At 33.2% G+C, this 25,661-nt stretch overlaps 1 protein-coding gene across 1 annotated transcript in view; it reads left to right on the top strand.

Annotated features, from left to right (window-relative positions):
• Positions 1-25,661, top strand: part of Vps13a (vacuolar protein sorting 13 homolog A) — a 236,593-nt gene that overhangs the window by 123,624 nt on the left and 87,308 nt on the right. The window contains 7 exon segments of the mRNA XM_048806784.1: positions 8,171-8,453; positions 10,706-11,101; positions 11,348-11,452; positions 11,572-11,718; positions 17,317-17,445; positions 18,040-18,173; positions 19,913-20,042. Coding sequence (XP_048662741.1) covers positions 8,171-8,453; positions 10,706-11,101; positions 11,348-11,452; positions 11,572-11,718; positions 17,317-17,445; positions 18,040-18,173; positions 19,913-20,042 — 1,324 coding nt within the window.

Here is a 25,661-nt window from a genome sequence, read left to right on the forward strand (position 1 = left end):
GGTGTCTGTGCCTCACCCCCCCTACCAGGAGACCAACTGTTTCTGTCGCCGCTGGTATTGATGAAGTTCTCTCCTCCGCCGCTTTCTGCTGACATCAGATCTCTGCCATGTTGGTATCCTATGTGAATGGCAGCATTTCGTTCCCCTTGCCGGGCAACCAAAGCAACGGGTGAGTCCTGACCGGCCGTCAGCAGGACCCGTACCGAGAAGCAGTTTCCGCGGGCTCCTAGCCCCAGGCCAGGGAAGTTCCGGGAGACGGATCTCGGCCGCTCCGTGCTCAGTGTAAGCTCCTATAAGCGTAAGCTCCAAGAAGCAGTCCCCGCGGGCTCAGTTCCGGGAGCTGGAATTCGGCCGCTTAGTGCTTGGTGTATGCTCTGATAGGAGCAGGGTCCAAGAAGCAGCCTCCGCAGGCTCCACAGCCCTTTAACTTTGCTCATTTAATAAATTCTTCTCATGTCTCAGGGCGGTTCCGGGACGGTTCCGGGAGCCGGAACTCGGCCGCCCCGCGCTCGGTGTTCGCTCCGATAAGATCAGGTTCTAAGAAGCACCCAGGCACCGAACCCTAGCAATCTGTCTGCAAGCCGCAGGCGAATTGCAGCCTGAAATTACCTGTTCTATGGCTGAATGCGCTGCGGTCAGTTGAAAACAGGGATGGTGACGTCAGCTTTCCAACATGGTCGCTGCTGGCCTCCTCTGTGGTCTGACCGGTGTGGAGAACCGAGATGGACCACTTCCTTCCCCCATCTCGAACCCAGAATTCAGCCCTGAGTACGGTGCTTGCACGGCTGGCAGAAAACAGAAATCTTTGAAATGAAAGAAACAATAAACCAAACTAAAATTCATTTGAAAGCATCACCACTTGGAAGACAGGACCTCAGACAATGAAGACAAAATATATCATCTTGGTCTGGGGATGTGGCTCAAGCGGTATCGCGCTGGCCCGGGTTCGCACCACATACAAACAAAGATATTGTGTCTGCCGAAAACTAAATATATATATATATATATATATATATAATCTCATCTTGAAAAGAAAGTGGACCACACAGTGGAAATGGTAAGAAACCATAAGCAGAACATTCAAGAAATATGGGATAGCATAAAAAGACCAACTTTAAGGGTTATTGGGATGGAGAAAGGTATAGAGTTCCAAACCAAAGGAATGAACAATCTATTCAATGAAATGTTTTCCAAGCATGAAGAATGAATTGGAAAACCAACTAGAAGAGTCTTACAGGTCACCAAAATCACAACAGATCCACACCAAGGCACACTATAATGAAAATGGCTAACATATAGAATAAGGAGAGAATATTAAAAGCCACAAGAGAAAGGAATCCAATTACATATAGGGGGAACCAATTAGGATATGTACAGATTTTTCAACCCACACCCTGAAAGCTCGAAGATCCTGGAACAACATATACGAAACTCTGAAAGACATAGATGCCAACCAAGAATCTTGTATCCAGAAAAATCAAGCTTTATATTTGATGATAATATAAAAACCTTCCACTATAAACAAAAGTTAAAAGAATTTTCATCTAGAAAACCTGTACTACAGAACATCCTCAGCAAAATGCTTCATGAAGAGGAAATGAAAACCAACAATGAAAATCATCAGAGGGAGGTGTTACACTAAAGGAAAAAATAGTGAAAGGAGAAATCAAGTTAAATTAAGCACAAAAATGGCTGGGAACACAAATTATGTCTCAATAATAACCCTGAAGGTTAATGGCCTAAACTCATCAATCAAAAGACATAGGCTAGCAGATTAGATTTTTTAAAAAGTCCTAATTATATGCTGCCTCCTGAGACTCATAGGAAAAGACATCCACAAACTGAAGGTGAAAGTTTGGGAAAAATCATACCAGTCACATGGACTTTGGAAGCAAGGAGGGGTTTCCATCCTCATATCAATTAAGTAGATTTTAAGCTAAAGTTAATCAAAAAGGATAAAGAAGGTCATTTCATACTGCCCAAGAAGACATAACAATTATACATATATATGCCCCAAACAATGAATCAACTTTGCTCATTTAATAAATTCTTCTCATGTTCAGAGACTCAAATAGACCACAACGGAGTAATTTAGGGTGACTTTAACATACCTCTTTAGCGACTGGATAGATCTTCCAATCAAAAGCTGAACAAAAACTATAAAACTCAATAATAAAATCAATAACTTCTACTTAATTGATATATATAGAATATTTAATTCTTCAACAAGTGAATACCTTTCTTCTCAGCAGCACATGGATCCTTCTCTACATAGACCATATGTTACGCCACAAAGAAACTCTTAGCAAATACAAAAAAACGAAATGAAAGAGACTACCCTGCATTTTATCAGATCATAATCGAATGAAATTAGAAATCAATGACAACATAAAAATTATTCCAACACCTGGAGACTAACTAATATTGCTATTGAATGAACAATGGGTTGCAAAAAACATCAAGGAGGAGATTAAACAATTCTTAGAGGTAAATGAGAATACTGATGCAACATATTGAAATCTCTGGGACAATATGAAGGCAATACTAAGAAGAAAGTTCATTGTATGGAGTTATTCCTTTAAAGAAGGAAAAAGGAACCAGATAAATAACCTAACATTACATCTTAAAGCCCTAGAGAAAGAAGAACAAATCAACACCCAAAGCAGTAGAAGACAGGAAATAATTAAACTCAATGCTAAAATCAATGAAATCAAAACAAATGAAACAATTGAAAAAACTGACAAAACAAAAAGTTGGTTCTTTGAAAAAATAAATAAAATTTACAACTCCTTAGCCATGCTAACAAAAGGGAGAAAGAAAACTCAAATTACTAACATACATGATGAAAAGGTAATATCACATCTGACACTACAGAAATATAGAAGATAATTAGAAATTATTTTGAAAACCTGTACTCCTATAAAATAAAAAATATTGAAGGCATTGACAAATTTCTAGAGTCATATGATTTGCACAAATTGAATCAGGATGATATATACACTTTAAACAGATCAATTTCAACCAATGAAATAGAAAATGTCATCAGAAGCCTACCAACCAAGAGAAGCCCAGGACCAGATGGATACACAGCTGAGTTCTACAGGCCATTTAAAGAAGAACTAATGCCAGTACTCATCAAATTATTTTGTGAAATAGAAAAATGGTCACCACTTCCAAACTCATTCTATGAAGCCAGTATCACCCTGATTACAAAGCAAGCAAAGAAAGAAAACTTCAGACAAATATCTCTAATGAACATAGATGTAAAAATTCTCAATAAGATTCTGGCAAATTGAATACAAAAATATATCAAAAAGATAGTGCACCATGATCAAGTTGGGATCATCCCAGTGATGCAAGTTTGGTTCAGCATACAGAAATCAATAAATGGAATTCATCATATCAATAGACTTAAAGATAAGAATCCTATGATCATCTCAAAATGCAGAAAAAGCATTTGACAAAATATAGCACTCCTTCATATTCAGAACACTAGAAAAACTAGGGATAATAGGAACATACCTCAACATTGTAAAAGCTATCTATGCTAAGCCCCAGGCCAACATCATTCTAAATGGAGAAAAATTGAAAGCATTCCCTCTAAAAACTGGAACAAGACAGGGATGCCCTCTTTCACTACTTCTATCTAACCGTTCTTGAAACACTGACTAGAGCAGTTAGATGAAAGAAATTAAAGGGATGCAGATAGGAAAAAAAGAATTCAAATTAGCACTATTTGCTGATGATATGATTGTATACATAGAATATCCAAATTGTTCCACCAGAAAGATTTTAAAACTAGTAAATGAATTCCATAAAGTAGCAGGATATAAAATCAACACCTATAAATCAAAGGCATTTCTATTTATCAGTGACAAATCCACTGAAAGGGAAACAAGGAAAACTACCCCATTTATAATAGCCTCTAAAAAAAGAAAATACTTTGGAATCAAATTAATGAAAGAGGTGAAAGATCTATACAATGAAAACTACTACAGAATGCTAAAGAAAGAAATCAAAGAAGACCTTAGAGGATGGGAAGATCTACCTCGTTCTTAGATAGGCAGAATTAATATTGTCCAAATGACCATACTACCAAAAGCACTATGCAGATTTAATGCAATTACAATCAAAATCCTAATGGCATTTCTCATAGAAATAGAAAAAGCAGTCAATGAAATTCATCTGGAAAAATAAGAGACCGAGAATAGTTAGAGCAATCCTTAGCAAGAAGAGTGAAGCAGATGGCATCACTATACCAGACCTTAAACCATACTACAGAGTAACAGTAACAAAAACAGCATAGTATTGGCACCAAAAATAGACTTGTAGACCAATGGTACAGAATAGAGGACACAGAGGCTAACCCACATAATTACAGTTATCTTATATTAGACAAAGGCACCAAAAATGTACATTGGAGAAAAGATAGACTCTTCAACAAATGGTGCTGGGAAAACTGGAAATTCATATGAAATAAAACCCCTATCTCTCACCATGCACAAAACTCAACTCAAAGTGGATCAAGGACCTCGGAATTAAAGCCAGACACACTGTGCCTATTAGAAGAAAGAGTAGGCCCAAGTCTCCATCATGTCAGATTAGGCCCCAGCTTCCTTAATAAGACTCCTATAGTGCAAGAAATAAAATCAAGAATCAATAAATGGGATGGACTCAAACTTCAAAGCAAAAGAAACAATCAGTGAGGTGAAAAGAGAGCCTAAACTTTTACCACTCACACATCAGATAGACCACTAAATCTGTAGGGTATATAAAGAACTCAAAAAGCTAAACACCAAAAACCAAATAACCCAATCAATAAATGGGCCAAGTAACTGAACAGGCACTTCTCAGAAGATGATATGCAATCAATCAACAAGTATATTAAAAAATGTTCAACATTTCTGACAATTAGAGAAATGCAAATCAAAAGTACTCTTAAGATTTCATCCCACTCCAGTCAGAATGGCATCTATTAAGAATACAAACATCACATTCCACCATCATTTCTAACTGATTCCTCCCATGCTTCCTCTCCCTACCCCACTATGAATCAGCCTCCTTATATCAGAGAAAACATTCAGCATTTGGTTTTTTTAAGATTGGATAAATTCACTTAGCATTATCTTTTGTAACTCCATCCATTTACCGGCAAATGCCATGATTTTATTCTCTTTTATTGCTGAGTAATATTCCATTGTGTATATATGCCACATTATTTTTACCCATTCATCTATTGAAGGGCAACTGCGTTGGCTCCACAGTTTAGCTATTGTGAATTGTGCTGTTATAAACATTGATGTGGTTGTGTCCCTGTAGTATGCTGTTTTTAAGTCCTTTGCGTATGTATAGACCAAAGAGTGGGATACTAGTTTAAATGGTGATTCCATTCCCAATTTTCCAAAAAAATCTCCGTACTGCTTCCCTTATTGGCTGCTCCAATTTGCAGTCCCACCAGCAATGTATGAGTGTACCTTTTCCCCCGACATCCTCGTCAACACTTATTGTTGTTTGTCTTCATAATAGCTGCCATTCTGACTGGAGTGAGATGAAATCTTAGAGTAGTTTTGATTTGAATTTCCCTAATTGCTAGTGATGATGAACATTTCTTTATATATTTGTTGATTGATTGTATATCATGTTTTGAGAAGTGTCTGTCTGGTCCTTGGCCCATTTATTGATTGGGTTATAAATGTGATGGACATTATCATCCAAAGTACATGTATGAAGACACAAACTGGTGTTTGTATACTTTGTATACAACCAGTGATATGAAAAATTGTGCTGTATATGTGTAATAAGAATTGTAATTCATTTTGCTGTCACATATAAAAAAAGAATATAAACAACAGTAAATCTTGGTGCAGATGTTTGGAAAAAGACACACTCATACATTGCTGGTGGGACTGCAAAATGTTGCAGCCAATATGGACACAGTTTGGAGAATCCTTAGAAAACTGGAAATGGAACCACCCTTTGACCCAGCTATCCTACTCCTGGGTCTATATCCAAAGGACTTAAAAACAGCATACTGCAGGGACACAGCCATATCAATGTTTATAGCAGCACAATTCACAACAGCTAAACTGTGGACCCAACCTAGATTCCATGCCCTTCAGTAGATGAATGGATTAAAAAATGTGGCATATATATACAATGGAATATTACTCAGCAATAAAAGGAATAAAATCATGGCCTTTGCAGGTAAATGGATGGAGTTGGAGAATATAATGCTACGTGAAGTTAGCTAGTCCCAAAAAACCAAATGCTGAATGTTTTCTCTGATATAAGGAGTCTGATTCCTATTGGGGTGGGAGGGCAAGCATGGGAGTATTAGACAAACTCTAGATAGGGCAAATGTGTGGGGATAGAAAAGATGGTGAAATGATATGGGCATCATTACCCTAAGTATATGTATAAAGACATGAATGATGTGAATAAAATTTGTGTACAACCATAAATATGAAAATTTGTGCTGTATATGTATAATATGAATTGTATTGCATTCTGCTGTCATATATAACAAATTAGAATTTTTAAAAAAAGAGACAAAAATAAATAAATAAACAAACAAATAAATAAATAAATAAAAATAAAAGGCTGAGGATGTATGTAGCTCTGTGTTAGAGTGCCCTAGGTTCAATCCCAGTACTGCTAAATAAATGAACACATCTTCTTAAAATTTCTTTAAATAAAGCATTATTATGCCTAAAGGTATTGTTGAAATGTAAATACAGAATGCAATATTCAAATATAAGTATTAATCATTTGGTATCACAGGATTCTGTCATCATTTTCTTATACCTACTCCTCCATATCTGTGCCCCAGATTTCTGCAAATATATGTAGAAAACTTGTTTTTTTTTTAGTTCTACCGGACAATAGAATCCATTTGATATATTTATACAACAATGGAATATATCTTATTCTAATTAGGATTCCAGTCTTGTGGATGTATACAATGGTGAGATTCACTGTAGTGTGTGTACATAGGAAAGTTATGTCGGATTCATTCTATTGTCCTTCCTGTTCCTAAACATCCTCCCTTCTCTTCATTCCCCTTTGTGTATACTACTGAACTATTCTTCTCTTCTTCTTGCCTTATTATGTGTTACCATCCACATATCAGAGAAAAGTATCAACCTTTGGTTTTTTGGGAATTGGCTTTCACTTAATATTATAGTTTCCAGATCTGTCCATATAACAGCAAATGGCATAAACTAATTCTTCTTTATGGCTGAATAATATCTCACTCTGTGTGTGTGTGTGTGTGTATACCACAATTTCTCTATCCATTCATCTGTTGATGGGCATCTAGGTTGGTTGCATAGCTTAGCTATTGTTAATTGTGCTGTTGTAAACATTAATGTGGCTGTGTCACTGTAGCCTGCTAATTTTGACTTCTTTGGATATATCCTGAGGAAGGGGATAACTGGGTCAAATGGTGGTTACATTCCTAGTTTTTGAGGAATCTCCATACTATTTCAAAAACTTTCATTAACTTTAAAAAGCCTGTGATGATTTTTCAATAGAATTTTTTAAATTTTATGATCACTGTTGTGACATTTACTTCTTGTTAAGATGACATAAAGCCAACTTCTTTCAGTAAAATACACAAGAGATTGTACGTGTTTAGCCTTGCATATATGGTTGGTATGATTGTGTATTTTCTGGTTATTATAAGTACACTTTTAAAATAGTAAATTTGTAATAAAAATATTCTCTTCTTAAAAGCCAAATAACATAATGGATTTCCAGAAAGTTAAGAAGATATTACCTAGGGCTAAAAAATATACAAAAACTTAAATATTTATTATAACAATATGGAACAAAATAATTTCATTATTCTAAAGCTGTAATCATAGTTTTTTAATGTAAAGCATTTTATTTTATTTTTTATTGATTTTATAAAAAATAAATGACAGTGGAATGCATTACAATTCTTATTACACATAAACAACACAATTTTTCATATCCTTGTTTGTATATAAAGTATGTTGACACCAATTTGTGTCTTCATACATGTACTTTGGATAATGATGTCTATCACATTCTACCATCCTTGCTAACCCCCTACCCCTTCCCTTTTCCTCCCAACCCTCTGCCCTATCTAGAGTTCATCTATTTCTCTCAAGGCATTTTAAATTATAATGTTTAATCTTTTATGCAGATCATTTCTTTTTCTGAAGCCAGAAGATGAGGACTATCAAAAGTGTGAACCAATTGACTTTGAAGAAATTATAGCAAATGATGGAGCTCTTCTTAAGAAGAAATGTAGATCTACAAACCCTTCTAAGAAATCATTTATTATTAATATCGTCCCTGAAAAAGATAGTTTGACATCTCTGTCAGTATATTCACAAGATGGTTGGGACTTACCTTATATAATGCATTTGTGGCCACCCATCCTACTTCGAAATCTTCTTCCTTATAAAATTGCTTATTATATTGAGGTATTTTTGATTTGGGATATCATTATTTTATGTGTGTTTGTGTGTGTGTGTGTGTGTGTGTGTATGTGTGTGTGTCTGTGTCTTCCTGTCTGACTTTGCAGCTTGAGTTACTTAAAATTATGAAAAATAAAAATTGTTTTGAAGTTCTAGTAAATGTTATATAGTAGTAATAAAGAATATCTAACAGATATTCTTCAAGTAGAAATGTTTTAATCATGTATAAAATGATGAATTAAAGTACTTTTCACTAATTTACCTTAGAAGTCTGTTAAGCCTAATACAAATTATTTGCACAACTGTGGTAAGCCATTTATAAAATAACTTAACAAAAGTAATATGCAGTTCTCTTAAAAATTTAGAATATGGAGATAATAAAATTGCATATAATCATTTGATGAGATCACTTGTTTTAGACAATATATTGCATGTATATTTCATATATCATTTGTTTAAAAGATGAATACTAATTTTTGAAATGAATATGAGAATTAATATTGAAATAACATTTAAGTACTATACATAAGCAGAAAAGCTGTCTACTTTGTATTATATTTAATGCTAATTCCCTAAAAGAGTTGTTTGCCCTCTGAAGGTGCTTTTTCCCTTAAATACTCAAATTTATTTTAGCAGATTAAGTATGGTTTTCTCATAAGGTTATAAAAGTAATATCTCCATCATAGATTTCATATAAATAATCAATTTTTCAAACTTATCACATGAAAGAAAGTACTTTTTCATTATATTTATCCTAGATTCATTTTGCTTTTTGAGTTATTATATTCCTATACTTTCTAATACATTCTTTGCTGAAGGGAGTTGACATATCTGTGGTTAAAGAATATCTGTTTACCACATGAGTGACAGATAGTTAGTTGCACTTTTCTGTCAGATTTGAGATTGTATTTTAACTCTGCCATTTGCTAGTTGTATGTTCTTAGGCTATATTTTATAATATTTTGTTCCTAGTATATAAAATGTGAATAATACTTGCATGGTTAGGATATGGGGAAATTATTTGTTGGTGTACATAAAGAATTTAGCATATGACTAAGAGGCACTCCAGCACCACCACCATCAACCACCATCATTTTTGTGTGTGTGAAATATTATTTAGCATATAAGGAAACAGTAGCTGATATTTTGCTTTAATTAATTAAAAATTTTAAGATGAAGAGATTCCTTCATCTTATGTTATGAACAATATTAATTGTAATAAGAAACCAGGAAAGAAATATTGAGAATACTGGTAAGATACATAGATGTACTATTTACATTTATATTCTTATAAAATTTTTGATTTGATGCTCTTGGAATCATATTCTGTCTGCCAGTTTCCAAAGGATGTGATCAATTTTTATAAAGACAATTTATATAAGTATGGGAAAAGGGAATAGAAGAGGAAAGTGTGGTTAGGAGACTCAAACTTAGAGGTCATAGAGATAGGAATTCAGGTAATGGAAGCATGGTTGGAGAGCAATGAACAGTTTTGAGGGATACATAAGATGTAATATAGTTGTTGGATATGTGTGAATGGATTGGTAAAAATCAAGATTGGAACCTGGCACTGTGGCACAGGCCTATAATCCCAGCTGCATGAGAAGCTGAGGCAAGAAGATTATAAGTTCAAGGCCAGCCTGGGCAATTTAAGGAGACCCTGTTTCAATTTTTTAAAAAATTAAAAATGCTAGATCATAGAGCACCCCTCGGGTCACTCCCCGCAGCTGTCAGAACAACAACAACACATCAGAAATGGAAGGCAGTAAAGATTATGGAGTTCATAACCAACTTGAATCTAATGTATGAAATATGATATGTCAAGAGCTTTATAATGTTTTGAACAACCAATAAAAAAAAATTAACAAAAAAAAAGATTATTATTTTGGATTAGCATTAGCTTTTTATGTTTTTTGTTAATTTGTAGTTTTCAAACTATAATCACTTGTAGATGTTTTTGTTTTACTAATTATATTTATAATATTTCACATATAATTTCCAATGAAGTTTCCTACTGCTTATTCTTCACAAGAGTCTTTGAAGTAGTTTTTAAACCATTTTACAAATCAATTACTCAAGTCTAGATTCCATATTTTACAGAGGTTTTCATCATTGGCAAAGTTAGAACTTCAGTGTAGGTCTTCTAACTGGTTCTGATTGTTATTTCAAGAGTTTTTTGTATAGCATTAAAATAATAAAATAGAACTTTTGGATGATTATTCAGACATTTCAAAATTTATTGTATTTTTTCATTACAGGGGATTGAAAATACAGTTTTTACTCTCAATGAAGGATATTCAGCCCAGGTTTATACTGAACAAGTGGATAAAACCAAACTACATTTAAAATTGCTTGATTATCTTAATCATGATTGGAAAAGTGAATTTTATATAAAATCTAATCAACAAGACATTAGTTTCATCAGTTTTACCTGTGTTACAGAAATGGAAAAGACTGATTTAGATATTGCTATCCACATGACTTACAACACTGGTCAGGCAATCGTGGCATTTCATAGTCCATACTGGATGGTCAATAAAACTGGCCGAATGTTACAATACAAAGCAGATGGAATTCATCGAAAGCATCCACCTAATTACAAAAAGCCAGTTCTCTTTTCTTTTCAGCCAAATCACTTTTTTTATACCAATAAGGTATGTAACTTTTTTCTTACTCTTGCTCTTCTCTCTTTTATGATTCCTATTTGGAGCACTAAAGTACTTTGAAACTTAGGTAGAAATAACATTTGTACATGAGGTTAAGTAGATTTAACATTTAATGTTGAGAAAGGTTTTGTGTATTAATGTAATATTTAGTTTATGCAAAAAAAGTTTTAAATTGTCAATTTAAGTAAAAATTTTTAAAGGTACTTGTAATATCTTTAAAATATTTTTTCCTAGGTTCAGCTTATGGTAACTGATAGTGGGTTGTCAGATCAGTTTTCAATTGATACTGTTGGTAGTCATGGAGCCGTTAAATGCAAAGGCCCAAAAATGGAATATCAAGTAAGTTCATTCTGCGTTCAAGCAACTTTTATTTAAAATATCTGTTGGTTACTTAAGAAAAGTTTATAAGGATATTATAATAATATAACAGTCTTTAACTGTTAATTTTTTTCCCTTAGGTTGGTGTCACTATAAACCTTAGCAGTTTTAACATTACCAGAATTGTGACATTTACTCCTTTTTATATGATTAAAAACAAGAGCAAATATCATATATCAGTGGCTGAAGAGGGAAGTGATAAATGGCTCTCTCTTCAATTGGAGCAGGTGGGTAGATGAATTTCAAAAATGTACCTCTTTGAATTCTCTTTTTTTGAAGTTAGATGCCTGAAATTTTAACCCTCCCCCACCCCAATTTTGAATCAGTTCCATGAACTTTTATTGAGTATTTGTACTAGGCTTTCAATATTTAATTATCAAAAACTAGACCTTTCTCTATAGGAATGCATAGCTTGTTCAGTTAAATATAGTTTAAATATACTAATGGAATTAGTTAAGGTATAGAGGCATCAAAGAGGAGGAAATGATTTATTTTCTCTTTTAGAATTGCCTTCATACAGAGTAGATTAAGCCAAACTTTCCTTCAAATTATTTGAAGTAACTTATGAAATTTTGATTGTGTACCATCATTTGCTGTCAGATCTACATAAAAGATTCTAAACAATTGACTTAGGTTGATAGAATATTTACTTTCTATAAAACTTGAAACTTATGTGTCTTTTAATATTGCTTTTCCTTTAGTCTGTTTTTATTTTCCTACTGCATCTTTATTCAAACATTTTAGATGTTCAGATTCTCCTTCATGTATCTTATATATCTTAATATTCCTTTTGTCTTTTCCATGTCTTTAACTCTTTGCTACATTCTGGATGAGTTCTACTTTGTATATCTCTTTCTTGTTTTTTTTTTTTTTAATTTACTGTGTCTAAACTGCTATTTATGACTTAAACTACTGATTTTTTATTTAAATATATTTCTCATTTCCAGAAGTTCCACCTTTTTCAATTCTGTTCATTCTTTCAGTGAATACTTACCATGGACTTTTTGTTTGTTTTTGTTTTGTTGTTAAATATTTAGTTGTAGGTAGACACAATACCTTTATTTTATTTTTATGTGGTGCTGAGGATCAAACCCAGTTCCTCACACGTGCCAGACAAGTGCTCTACCACTGAGCTACAGCCCCAGCTCCTTACCATGTACTTTTTATGTGACTTGCATTACATCTGTTAACAAAATATCAGGTTTCTGTCTTTGGTAGTTTACAATTCAGTGGGTACAAAGAAAAACAATAAATCAATAATACCCTAATCAGTTAATAAAATGTATAAGAAAGTTACAAGTCTAATGAGAGAAATAGAAATCAAGTAAGATAAGGAATATCAAACATTCTGAAGAGCAAGGAGTGACCTTTAGTTTTAGTGAAGTGATCAGAACTCACTGAAGTCACCTTTGAACAAAAGCTTGCAGGAAATGAGAGAGTAGCTGTCAAGAGCTCAGCTGAGCTGACAAATATAGGAGTAATTGATTAAGACAACAAGCCAGAATGAATTAACACAGTCAAACTTTTAATCATTTACTTTGAATAGTCCAAGCAAGAGGCTAAATAAACCAGATAGGGCACTTACATCCCCTTGTTCCATTTTCCCTTCTAGGAACATTCCCCTTCTAGGATGAAGTGGATCAGCCCAGACATTGGGGTTGTCTCCCTGTTGAAGGGCTCCTTAACAAAAGGCTTTGGCAGTTTTATGAACCTGAGGGATGAAAGAGGGCAGGAGTAGAAAAATACTGAGCACTGAGAAAGAGTTTTCAGGGCTTCTCCTCTTCTCAGATAAACCTCTGGCAGAGGCTTCTGAGGAACTCCTCTGCTCATGGGCCCAGATAGAGAGACCTCCAAATGAAAGTGCCTGGGCTAGAAATGCAGGTATATCTAAAAGTATTGTGTGAGGGAGAAATGAGGGGGATTGTCTTTGAAACCACAGTGTTCTGGCTATGTACCAACTCTGGAACGGGGAGGCTACTTAGTTAGCCTTGTGAGGCCTGATGGAATATTTGAGGAGAAAGCATTAGACACAGAAGGATAAACCAGAATAGGGATTCTAAAGAGGGAAGGTATTTGACACGTTTGAGGGATATCAAAAGAGGCCAGTGATACTGGAGAGGGAAAAATAGTAGAGGAAAAGCATAGTGGTAATGAAGGATAACTATACAGAACTTTGTAAGCCTTTACAAGGACTTTACCTTAACCGAGTGAAATGGGGAGCTTTAGGAGGGTTTTGGTCAAAGATTAAACATAGCATGTTTTCAAAACATGCTTACTGAATTAATATATGATTTATTTTTGTGAGTGTTCCACATAATCTCATTAGTTTTATGTTTTTCTTACACATATTTTTTCCGTGATTTTGTGATAACATTTCTGTCTTGATGTATCTGTGTCTCTCAGATATTGTCAGGTCTTGATTATCCTATGAAAACCTTATCTGTAGAATGTCTTTCAATAGTTAGTTCATATTTACATTAATTTCAATCTCAAATGCTTAATGACTCTTTAAAATTTGCTTTTTTTTTTGTTTTTGTTTATCATTTCAGCCTAAGAAATAAATTTTCTTTCATGTGTTGAATTTTTTAAGTTCTAATTTTGTTGTTTGGCTTTTTGTTCTTGATAGGGGAATGGGGTCTCACTTTGTTGCTCAGGCTGACTTTAATTTTTTTTTTTTTTTTTTTGTGCTGGAGATTGAAACCAGTACTTTACCACTGCACTACATCCTCAGTCCTTTTATATTTATTTTTATTTTGAGGCAGGGTTTCTCTGAGTTGCTGAGGATTTTGCCAAGGCTGACCTCAAACTTGTGAACTTCCTGTCTCAGGCTCTCAGGTAACTGGTATTACAGGTGTGCAGCTTGTTTCAAACTAATGGGCTCAAGCAATCCTGCTTCAGCTTCCCAAGTAGCTGGGACTGTAAGCATGTTTCTAATTTGACTCATACTGATCAACCTTATCATATTAAGATGCATACTCACCAGGCGTGTTGGCGCACACCTATAATCCCAGTGGTTCAGGAGGCAGAGGCAGGAAAATTGCAGGTTCAAAGCCAGCTCAGCAAGGCCTAAGCAACTTGGTGAGACCCTGTCTCAAAAAATAAAAAAGGCTAGGAATGTGACTCAGTAGTGAAATGCACCTAGGTTCAATCCCCAGCACCAAAAGAAAGAAAAATACTCATGATTATCACTGTTTTTGATTTTTAACCTTATCTATATTTCTCTGTTTCCCTTCTACAAAAGACAAAAACGTTAGCACTTTATTGAGCCTCAAGAGGCCTCACAGTTTTAAATACATTATACATTATTAAGCTCAATACATTGTACATTATTAAACTCAAGTATTAAGCCAAGGCTGTCAAGGAATTATAGCCTTGGGGATGTCCAAAATATACAGCATTTTTAGTCTTTTCAGTTCTTCACAAGAAATATGCTTGGATTAGTTGTATTGTTTCTATTTTGACTCTCCCGGGTAAGTACCTGCTAGGATACAGGAAGTCTTGACGGGATGGGGGGGGGATCATAGTAAACCTCTTACATCCTTAACCTTGTTCAATAACTAATTCTACCTTTCATGGTTGAATAAAACCGACTTTAACAAGCTAAGACATTTAGCTCAGTTTTACTACAGAATTGTCCCCAGGTAAAAACTAATTATCAACATGTAGAAGAATGAGACTATTTCCTTATTTCTCACTCTGCACAAAAATCAACTCAAAAATGTATCAAAGACATAGCAATTAGACCAGATACTTTGCAATTCCTGGAAGAAAATGTGGGGTCAACTCTTTAACATATAGGCACAGGCAGCGATTTTCTCAGTACAATCCGTAAAACTCAGGAAATAATGCCAAGAGTTAATAAATGGATTGGCATCAAAGTAGAAAGCTTTTGCACAGCAAAGTAAATGACTAAAGCTGTGAAGAGATAGCTTATGGAATTGGGAAAAATCTTTGCTCTCTGTTCTTCTGACTGGGGATTAATATCTAGAATGTATAAAGATCTCAAAAACCTTAATACCAAAACCCAAATAACCCAGTTAATAAATGGGCAAAAGAACTAAACAAATACTTCTCAAAAGAAAAAATACAAATAGCCAACAAATACATGAAAAAATGTTCTAGATCATTAGCAGTTAGGAAAATTCAAGTCAAAACTACACTGAGATTTTATCTCCCTTTAGTTAGAATGGAAGCCATCATGAATACAAAAATAATAAATGCTGGAGAGGGTATGGAGAAAAAGGATTACTTTTACACTGTTGGTGGGATTGCAAATGAGTACAACCACTATGGGAATCCGTATGGAGGTTCCGCAAAAGAGTAGGAATACCATATGACATGGTTATACATCTACTCAGTATTTATCCTTAAGAATCAAAGTCAGTATACTGTAGAGATACACGCATACCTGTGTTTATAGCAGAACAATTTGCAGTAGTTAAACTATGAAATCAGCCTAGTTGTATGTCACTAGATGAATTAATAAAGAAAATGTGGTATATGTACACAGTAGAATTTTATTTAGTCATAAAGAAGAATGAAATTATGTCATTTGCAGAAAAATAGATGGAACTTGAGAACATTATTTTAAGTGAAATAAGCCATACTCAGAAAGTTTTCTGTCATTATGGAAACTAGAGAGGAAAGAGAAAAAAAAAAAGATGTTTGTGTAGGGGAGAGTATCTTATGAAAATCAAAGGGAGGTTAAGGGAAGGGAAGAGGAGATGAAAAGGAAGTACTGGGGCATGATACTGGTCAAATTCTGTTGTTACATTGTGTGCATGTACAAATATGTAACAACAAATCCCACCATTATGTACAACTAAAAAGGGGAAAAAAGAATTGTCCCAGGTCATATATGATAAAGATCAGGTATCATACATGAAAAGGCTCTTTGAAAACACTGCATGACTAATCAAGTGACCAATCTGGTCAGGACCTAAGATGGAGTTGACTATAGTTTATAGAGAAGGCTAGTTCTCAATCTTGTATTTTTAATTCTTGTCTTTGTTTCCAGTTTCTGTCCTCCAGTCTTTTTTTCTGGTGCCTTCACTGTCTCCTCTGTCTTTAGCCTGATTTCCAAATCACAGATGTCCAATTGTTTTGAGATTCCAAGCTTCTTTCCTTCTATGAATTTTAGATTACTTTTTTACTCTTAATAATATTAAGAGCCTAATTACATTTTCTGACTCATCAATAGTGTGTACTTATACTTAATTAACAAATAATATCCAAACATGATTTATATTTTTAGTAATTAAATGAACCTTTGCTTTAAACTCAACATCTGCTTCCTAGTTTCTGACTCAGCTTAGTTGCTGATTTTTCAACATTTCTCTGAAAGAAGTCTGTTTTCTTCCAAGCACCCTACTTATCTTTGCTCTTCAACTTAATTACTCATTGCTGCTTGTATTTTTAGTACTTGAAAGTGATAACCCATTTCTAAATTGACAGTTTATAGCTGTTCAGCTAAGCAACCTAATAACAATGTTGAAAGAGTTTGGTGGTTTTGTTGTTGTTTGTTTTGGGTACTCAGGATTGAACCCAGGGGGCTTTACTGCTGAGCTACATTGCCAGCCCTTATTTATTTTACTTTTTTAAATTTTGAGACAGTGTCTCACTAAGTTGTTGAGGCTGACCTTGAATTTGAGAACCTCCTATTTCAGCCTGCTGAGTCCCAGGGATTATAGGCATTCGCAACCATGCCCAGCTGACAGAGATTTTTTGAAGTTTATTTTACTACTATGATGAGTTTATTACAACAATATAAGTATTTTTGATAAGATCTGTTTATTTTTATAAATATATGTAATATATGTTCTTAGTGTATCCCCTTTTGGCCTGAGGATGCTGGCAGTAAACTTCTTATTCAAGTTGAAAGGAGTGAAGGTCCTCCAAAAAGGATATATTTTAACAAGCAAGAAAATTGTATTTTATTGCGTCTGAATAATGAGGTAAGTTATCTTTTCACAAGAATCTTTGAAAAAGCTACTGTGTATTTACTAGTATTTTATTTTACTCTTTAAAACAATTATCTGTTTTTCCCCTCTCCCTAAAAATGAACCAACATTTCTTTTTAAAAGGGAAAAGGTACCAAAAAAAAGAAATATTTAACAAAATTAAAAAATATATATTTTTTAGTTGCAAATAGACACAGTATCTTTATTTTATTTACTTATTTTTATGTGGTGCTAAGAATCAAACCCAGTGTCTAAAGCCTGCGAGGCAAGCGCTTTACCATTGAGCTACTACCCCAGCCTTAGAACAAATTTTTTAAAAATTAAAAAATTTTAAAAAAGAGAAATATAAGATAAATTAATTATTACACAGAAAGTGAGTTGGAGTGCCTAGGATGCTAGATAGGCGATCTAGAATTCCACAAATCTGCATACAAAAAGGATTCATTGTTTCCCAGAAATGCAATATAAAATGCTTATTTTCTAAATTGTCTTCCAAATTATCAAGTTATGAATAATTTTATTACTACATGTTATTAATAATAATCTTGGGGAAATTATCACATTAAAGACTGTTTTCCTTTCTTTTAGCTTGGAGGTATCATAGCAGAAGTTAATTTGGCTGAGCATTCAACCATTATTACATTTTCAGATTACCATGATGGAGCAGCTACATTCCTGTTAATAAATCACACTAAAAATGATCTTGTTCAGTACCAACAAAGGTAAGAAGATTATCACAAATATGGTAACTCCTGATTAGCCGAATCTAGGTAATGAGACATTTATAATGATTTCTCATGAATATAAACATAGATAATGGTATTGTGGTTATAAGAAACAATGTCCTACTTTTAAAGAAAGGTATACTCAAGTTTGTAGGGATCAAACCAACTTCATAATTTACTTTCAAATGCTTCAAAGAAAGAATCATGAAGAGTTTAGTATAGCCAAAGCTTGATCATTTTTTATTTGTTTTTTTTTTCTGCGTCTTATTTCTTTTTTTTTTATTAGTTGTTCAAAACATTACAAATCTCTTGACATATCATATTGGATCATTTTTTAGCCTGTTGAAAAATGTCAAGGTTTGTTCAGAGTCTCAGAATTTGGTCTTTTTGAAATTTTCATATGTTAATAAGCATAATGTAATTATAAAATTTTAGATTTTTTTCAGATATCCTCTTCTTGCTAAAGTGTTTGGGAAAAGAACTGCTTCCTAAATACCAAAACTCAAGGTTGATGGTATAGGACTAATCTTAAAATTGTTTATTTCAGTTTTGTGTGATATCATACCCTCTTGATGCTACTGTAGTTTATGCAACTCTATGTTCCACTACTTAGTGGTTCCAGGTTATCCTGAATTTACTGTGTCTGAGTATTTTGTTTTCATCTCTTACTTTTTAATGGACCCATATCTGTTAGTGTATTTATACTTTTCTTTCGCTTCCAAATGTAAAACTTATAATAATTGATTTAAATCAAACATGTATTGAATAGGGACCATAGAACTAGTCTAAGAAGTACCTAGAAGTCCTCCTTGTCTATCATTGTCTCATTTGTTTGAGATATTGAGAAAGGATACTTCCTGTTTTGTTTTGTTTTTTAATTATATTATAAAAAAACATAAATTCTGTCTTAGTCTATTTGGACTTTTTTGTAAATAACAGAAATTTATTCCTCACAGTTTAGAGGCTAGAAAGTCTAAGATCAAGTCACTGACAGATTGAGTATCTGGTGAAGGCTCACTTTCTATTTCATAGCATTCTGTCTGTATATTTGAACTTTCTCACTAATTTATAGAATTTTTTTTCTAAAAGCTCATTTTTATTCCTTTGCAAGTAACTGACTTTTCTGAATGTTTACAAGGGTTTCTCTTCCCTTTTTTTTTTTAAATTTAAATATTTTACTAAATAGGCATAGGATCATATTCTGTTTTCGTTAATATTATCTGATAGCCAGTGAAGTCTTTTAATCTGCAGGGTAAATTTATTTGGCTCAGAAAAACTTTAATTTATTACTTCTTTGATTAAATAATTTCTGTTTTTCTTATTGAAATCTTTTTGTGAATGAGCTGAATTTCTTATATTGTGTCTCACATCTTATTATTTTAAAAATATCTAAGCTACACCTGTTTTTGCCACAGTAACTAACACTTAGGGAACAGTTGCCAGTTAAATTCTCTTAGATTTAGTATGAATCATATAAAATAGTTGAAATTTTTTCCATAATTTGAATTAAAACAAAAATTGACATTCATTTCAAACTTGAAGATCTTTATTTCCTAAGTGAGATGCTTTCCTTAAAATATTTTCTTAGAGATTGCTTATTTCATTATATAAGGAAAATTTGTCTAATTCAGAATTTCTACAAATCTCAATGGGCTAAGAATTATATATTATCTTGTATTTTTGATATATTATCTGGTTGCATTTAACTTTATACCTATTTTTGCTACTTTTAACAGTTGTCTCAGTGATATTGAAGATTCCCTTCCTCCTGGAAAAGCAGTGTTTTATACCTGGGCTGATCCAGTGGGCTCTAGAAAATTAAAGTGGAGTTGTGGAAAAAGCCATGGGGAAGTAACACAAAAGGACGTAAGTGTTAGTTTGATTATTACAGTGTTCTCAGAACTCTTTTTGGTTTTTTGTGTCTGTGTGTTTTTTAAAAGATTATTATCAGCCTTGATGATTTTAAGAATTGTCCTATATTTGTAAAATAACTGCCAGTGATTTAAAATATAGTATTTAGGCTCTTTTTTATTTGTTTGTTTGTTTCTTTTACTATTTCTTTTTTTCTTTTTTTTTTTTTAATCTAACCAGAAGCTAAATACAGTTGGAAACCAGAAAGAACTAGTTTTATCCCAAAGAAGCAGGATCTTTCAGATTTACTCCAGTAAAAACATGCAAAACTTTTCTTCCTTTAAAACAAAACTATATAGAAGTCCTCCCTTATGTTCATTGTAAAAAAAGTGAGTTCTGTCCAGCTTTATCTTATCCAGAAATATTATAAACCAGAAGTAGTCTAATTTTGTCCACATCTCTATATGCTTCTACTAAGTTGTAAAAGATAAAGCTTTGCTTACAGAAGTGCTTTCAGCATTCACCTCATAAAGAGATAAATTATTTGCCCTGACAGTCATCTTAGATTTAACTGCTTATGTAGAAAACATTTAAGGGTCCATTAAGTATACTGTTAACAATTTATTTCTTAGTGGCAAGTTCAGATAATAAGGTTTTATACAAACATTTTCTAATAACATAAAGGACTTTCAGAAAATATTTTCTTAAAATTATATTTGTCCTTCAGAATTCATCTTAATTTGATCCTATTCTAATGTTTTTCTTCCCTTTTATTATTATTTGTTCCTGACTATCAATAGGCCAGTGATTTATCTCATTTCTCTTTTAGAAAGGAGACTGGACAATTTTATTATTAAGTGTGTTTTTTGTTCTAGGGTTTTGTTGTTGTTCTTGTTGTTACTATTTTTTTTGAATTAACAGCCCTGTATCAAATTAAGGTAATTGCTTTCTACTCCTAGTAGTTTGCTGATTTTTAAAAAATTAAATGCTTTCAATTTTTATCTATTGAAAATGATTATGTGGCTTTGGGACTTTATCTTATTTTGAGGATGGATTATATGATTTAGTTTTTTAATATTAGGCCGCTTTCACATTTTGGGAATTGACTTGCTAATGGCTTAAAACTTTTTGTTTGAATATTCATGAAGGATATTGGCTTGTAACTTTCCTATCTTGTAATTTCCTCTTCATAATTTGATATCAAGGCATTCTTGGCTTACTAAAAATCTTAAGAAATACTTAATCGCATTTTCTAGAACATTGATGTGAATCAATATGATGTCCTCTTTGGATGTTTGATAGAGTTTACTAATGAAGCCAAGCAGTGCTTGCCTGCAGTTGCCTTTGTAGGAAGGTTTTGAATTATGAACTCTATTTTATTTTTACATATAGGACAATTCACTTTTCTGTTTATCCTTATTTTTATGTTTTTCTAAGAATGTGATCTTTTCATTGGAAATTTCTAACATGTTGACATAAATATATTCATAATACCCTTTTTAAAATTTTGAATATATTTATGGTGATGCCCTTTTTCATTCTTGGGATTGTTTATTTGTGCCTTCTCTTTTTCTTGATTAATTTTGCTAAAGGTTTATCAATTTTATAAGTTGCTTTTTTACACAAGAAAATCATGGTTTCTTTGATGATATCTTTTATACATGTATTTTCAGTTTCACCAGTTTTACTCTATTTTATTTTATATTATGTCATCTTTCTTTAGATTTACTTTGATTATTTTTTTAACATCTTAAGATCAATACTGTATTAGTCTGTTCAGGCTGCCAAAACAAAGTACCACTGACTAGATGGTTTAGACAAAAGAAATTTATTATCTCCATAAATGCTCCATCTCCAGATACAGTCACATTGAGTACTAGGGCTTCTACGTAAGTCTTAGGGGAAAACAACTTAGTTCATATCTAAATCACTATTTTTCAGATATTTTTGCTTCATATTTGAAGTCATTTAAAGTCACTAATTTTCCTCACAAAATAACATTAACTTTATCTCACAAATGTTAATTTTGTATGTTTATTATCATTTAGTTCAAAATAATTTTCTAATTTTTATTGTTACTCATTTTTTATATTTTAGTTTAATGGTTATCATATACTTTTTTTTTTTGTACTGGGAATTGAACTCAGGGGCACTTGAATACCGAGTCACATCCCAAGCCCATTTTTGTATTTTATTTAAATAGAGATAAGGTCTCACTGAATTGCTTAGCACCTCGCCATTGCTAAGACTGGCTTTGAACTCGCAATCCTCTTGACTCAGCCTCCCAAACTGCTAGGATTACAGGCATACGCCACTGCGCCCAGCCTTACATTTTAATACTATGGGAACTTTCTCATTTTCATTGATTTCTGATTTAATTCTTCTGTAATTTGGGGAAATATTTTGATTCACTATTTTGAAATTTTTAGATTAACTATGTGGGCCAGTCTATGGTCAGTAACTAATTCATATGTATTTGAGAAAAAGAAAATGTTCTGTAGCTTTTTAAAGAATGTTATATGGTTTATGTTAGTTTGTTCAGATTTGTTAATTGTGTTATTTAAATCTTCTGTATCATTTATTTGCTTGTTATATTTGAGAAATATGTTAAAACAGTATAATCATAAATTTATACATTTCTCCTTTTTGATTCATTTATTTTAGCTTTTCTATTTTGAAGCTATGTGATTAGGTAATTACAAATTTTGAATTGTTATATCTTCCTGGTCATTTCATGAGGATATAATGTTGCAGTGCCTGACATAGTATCTTCTTAGGCCCAAACATCTAGACTCACAAAATGCTTATAGGCAATTTGCACCTGCTTATTTCTTTTTTTTTTTTTTTAGTTGATTTTTTTAAATACACAACAGTGGAATGCATTACAATTCTTATTACACATAGAGAACACAGTTTTTCATATCTCTGTATATAAAGTATGTTCACACCAATTTATGCCATTGTACATGTGTACTTTTTTTGCGTTACAATTCTTAATACACATATATACCACAATTTTTCATATCTCTGTATATAAGGTATGTTAACACCCAATTCAAGTCTTCATACCTGTACTTTGTATAATGATGACCATCACATTCCACCATCCTTGCCAATTCCCTTCCCCCTCCCTTTCCTTCCCAACCCTCTTCTCTGTTTAGAATTAATCTAATCCTCCCATGCTCTCCCTCCCTACCCCACTATGAGTCACCCGCCTTATATCAGAGAAAACATTTGGCATTTGTTTTTTGGGAATTGGCTGACTTCACTTAGCATTATCTTCTCCAATGCCACCCATTTATCTGCAAATGCCATGATTTTATTCTCTTTTATTGCTGAGTAAAATTCCATTGAGTATATATGCAACATTTCTTTTATCCATTCATCTATTGGAGGACATCTAGGTTGGCTCCACAGTTTAGCTATTGGGAATTGTGCTGCTATAAACATTGATATGGCTGTGTCCCTGTAGTATGCTGTTTTTAGGTCCTTTGGGTATAGTCCGAGAAGGGAAATAGCTGGGCCAAATGGTGATTCCATTCTCAGATTTCCAAGGAATCTCCATACTGCTTTCCAAATTGGTGCAGCCAATTTGGAAAATTGTATGAATGTACCTTTTTTCCCACATCCTCGCCAACACTTGTTGTTGTTTGTCTTCATAATAGCTGCCATTCTGACTGGAGTGAGGTGATATCTTAGTTTTGATTTGCATTTCTCTGATTGCTAGAGATGATGAGCATTTTTTTCATATATTTGTTGATTGATTGTATATCCTCTTCTGAGAAGTGTCTGTTCAGGTCCTTGGCCCATTTATTGATTTATTTTTTGGTGCTTAGCTTCTTGAGTTCTTTATATACCTAGAGATTAGAGCTCTATCTGATGTGTGAGGGTTAAAAATTTGCTTCCAGGATGTAGGCTCTCTATTCACATCACAGATTGTTTCTTTTGCTGAGAAGAAGCTTTTTAGTTTGATTCAATCCCATTTATTTATTCTTGGTTTTAATTCTTGTGCTATAGGAGTCTTATTAAGGAAATTGGGGCCTAATCTGACATGATGGAGATTTGGGCCTACTTTTTCTTCTATTAGAGGCAGAGTCTCTGTTTTAATTCCTAGGTCCTTGATCCATTTTGAGTTAAGTTTTGTGCATGGTGAGAGATAGGAGTTCAATTTCATTTTGTTGCATATGGATTTCCAGTTTTCCCAGCACCATTTGTTGAAGAGGCTATCTTTTGTTCAGTGCATGTTTTTGGCACCTTTGTCTAATATAAGATAATTATAATTTTGTGGTTAGTCTCTGTGTCCTCTATTCTGTACCATTGGTCAACCAGCCTGTTTTGGTGCCAGTACCATGCTGGTTTTGTTACTATTGCTCTGTAGTATAGTTTAAGGTCTGGTATAGTGATACCACCTGCTTCGCTCTTCCTGCTTAGAATTGCTTTAGCTACTCTGGGTCTCTTATTTTTCCAGATGAATTTCATGATTGCTTTTTCTATTTCTATGAGGACTGCCATTGGGATTTTGAACAGAATTGCATTAAACCTGTATAGTGCTTTTGGTAGTATGGTCATTTTGATAATATTAATTCTGTCTACCCATGAGCAAGGTAGATCTTTCCATCTTCTAAGGTCTTCTTTGATTTCTCTTGCTAGGGTTCTATAGTTTTCATTGTATAGATCTTTCACCTCTTTTGTAAGTTGATTCTCAAGTATCTTTTTTTAATCCTATCTGCTAGACTATGTCTTTTGATTGGTGAGTTTAAGCCATTAACATTTAAGGTTACTATTGAGATATGGTTTGTATTTCCAGCTATATTTGTTTATTTTTGTTATTTAACTTGACTTGTTTTTCCTTTTTGATTGGTTTTTCCTTCAGTGAACCACCTCCATAGTACCAAAAGCATTACATAGATTTAATGCATTTCTGATTAAAATCCCAATGACATTCTTCATAAAAATAGAAAAATAAATCATGAAATTCATTTGGAAAAATAGAGACCCAGAATAGCCAAAGCAATCCTTAGCAAGAAAAGTGAAGCAGGAGGCATCACAATAACAGACCTTAAATTGTAGTATAGAGCCATAGTACATAGTAACAAAAATGGCAAGGTATTGGCACCAAAACCTATATGTACACCAGTAGTACAGAATAGAAGACACAAAGACAAACTCACATGAATACAGTTATCTCATACTAGACAAACATGCCATAAACATACATTGGGGAAAAGATAGCCTCTACAACAAATGGTGCTCAAAAACTGAAAATCCACATGTAGCAAAATGAAATTAAAACCCTATCTCTCACTCTGCACAAAAATCAACTTAAGGGAATCAAAGACTTAGGCACTAGAACAGAGATCCTGCTCCTAATAGAAGAAAAAGTAGGCCCAAACCTCCACCATGTTGGTTTAGGAACTGACTTTCTTAAGACTCCTAAAGCGCAAGAAGTAAAATGAAGAATCACTAAATGGGATGAAATCAAAGTAAAAATCTTTTTCACAGCAAAGGAAACAATCAGTAACACGAAGAGAGCGCCTACAGAATGGGAAAAAATCTTTACCACATGCACCTCAGATACAACATTAATCTCCAGCATATATAAAGAACTTAAAACTTAACACCAAAAAAAAAAAA

This window comes from Marmota marmota, unplaced genomic scaffold (assembly GCF_001458135.2).
Source record: "Marmota marmota marmota unplaced genomic scaffold, marMar, whole genome shotgun sequence".
Taxonomy (NCBI): domain Eukaryota; kingdom Metazoa; phylum Chordata; class Mammalia; order Rodentia; family Sciuridae; genus Marmota; species Marmota marmota.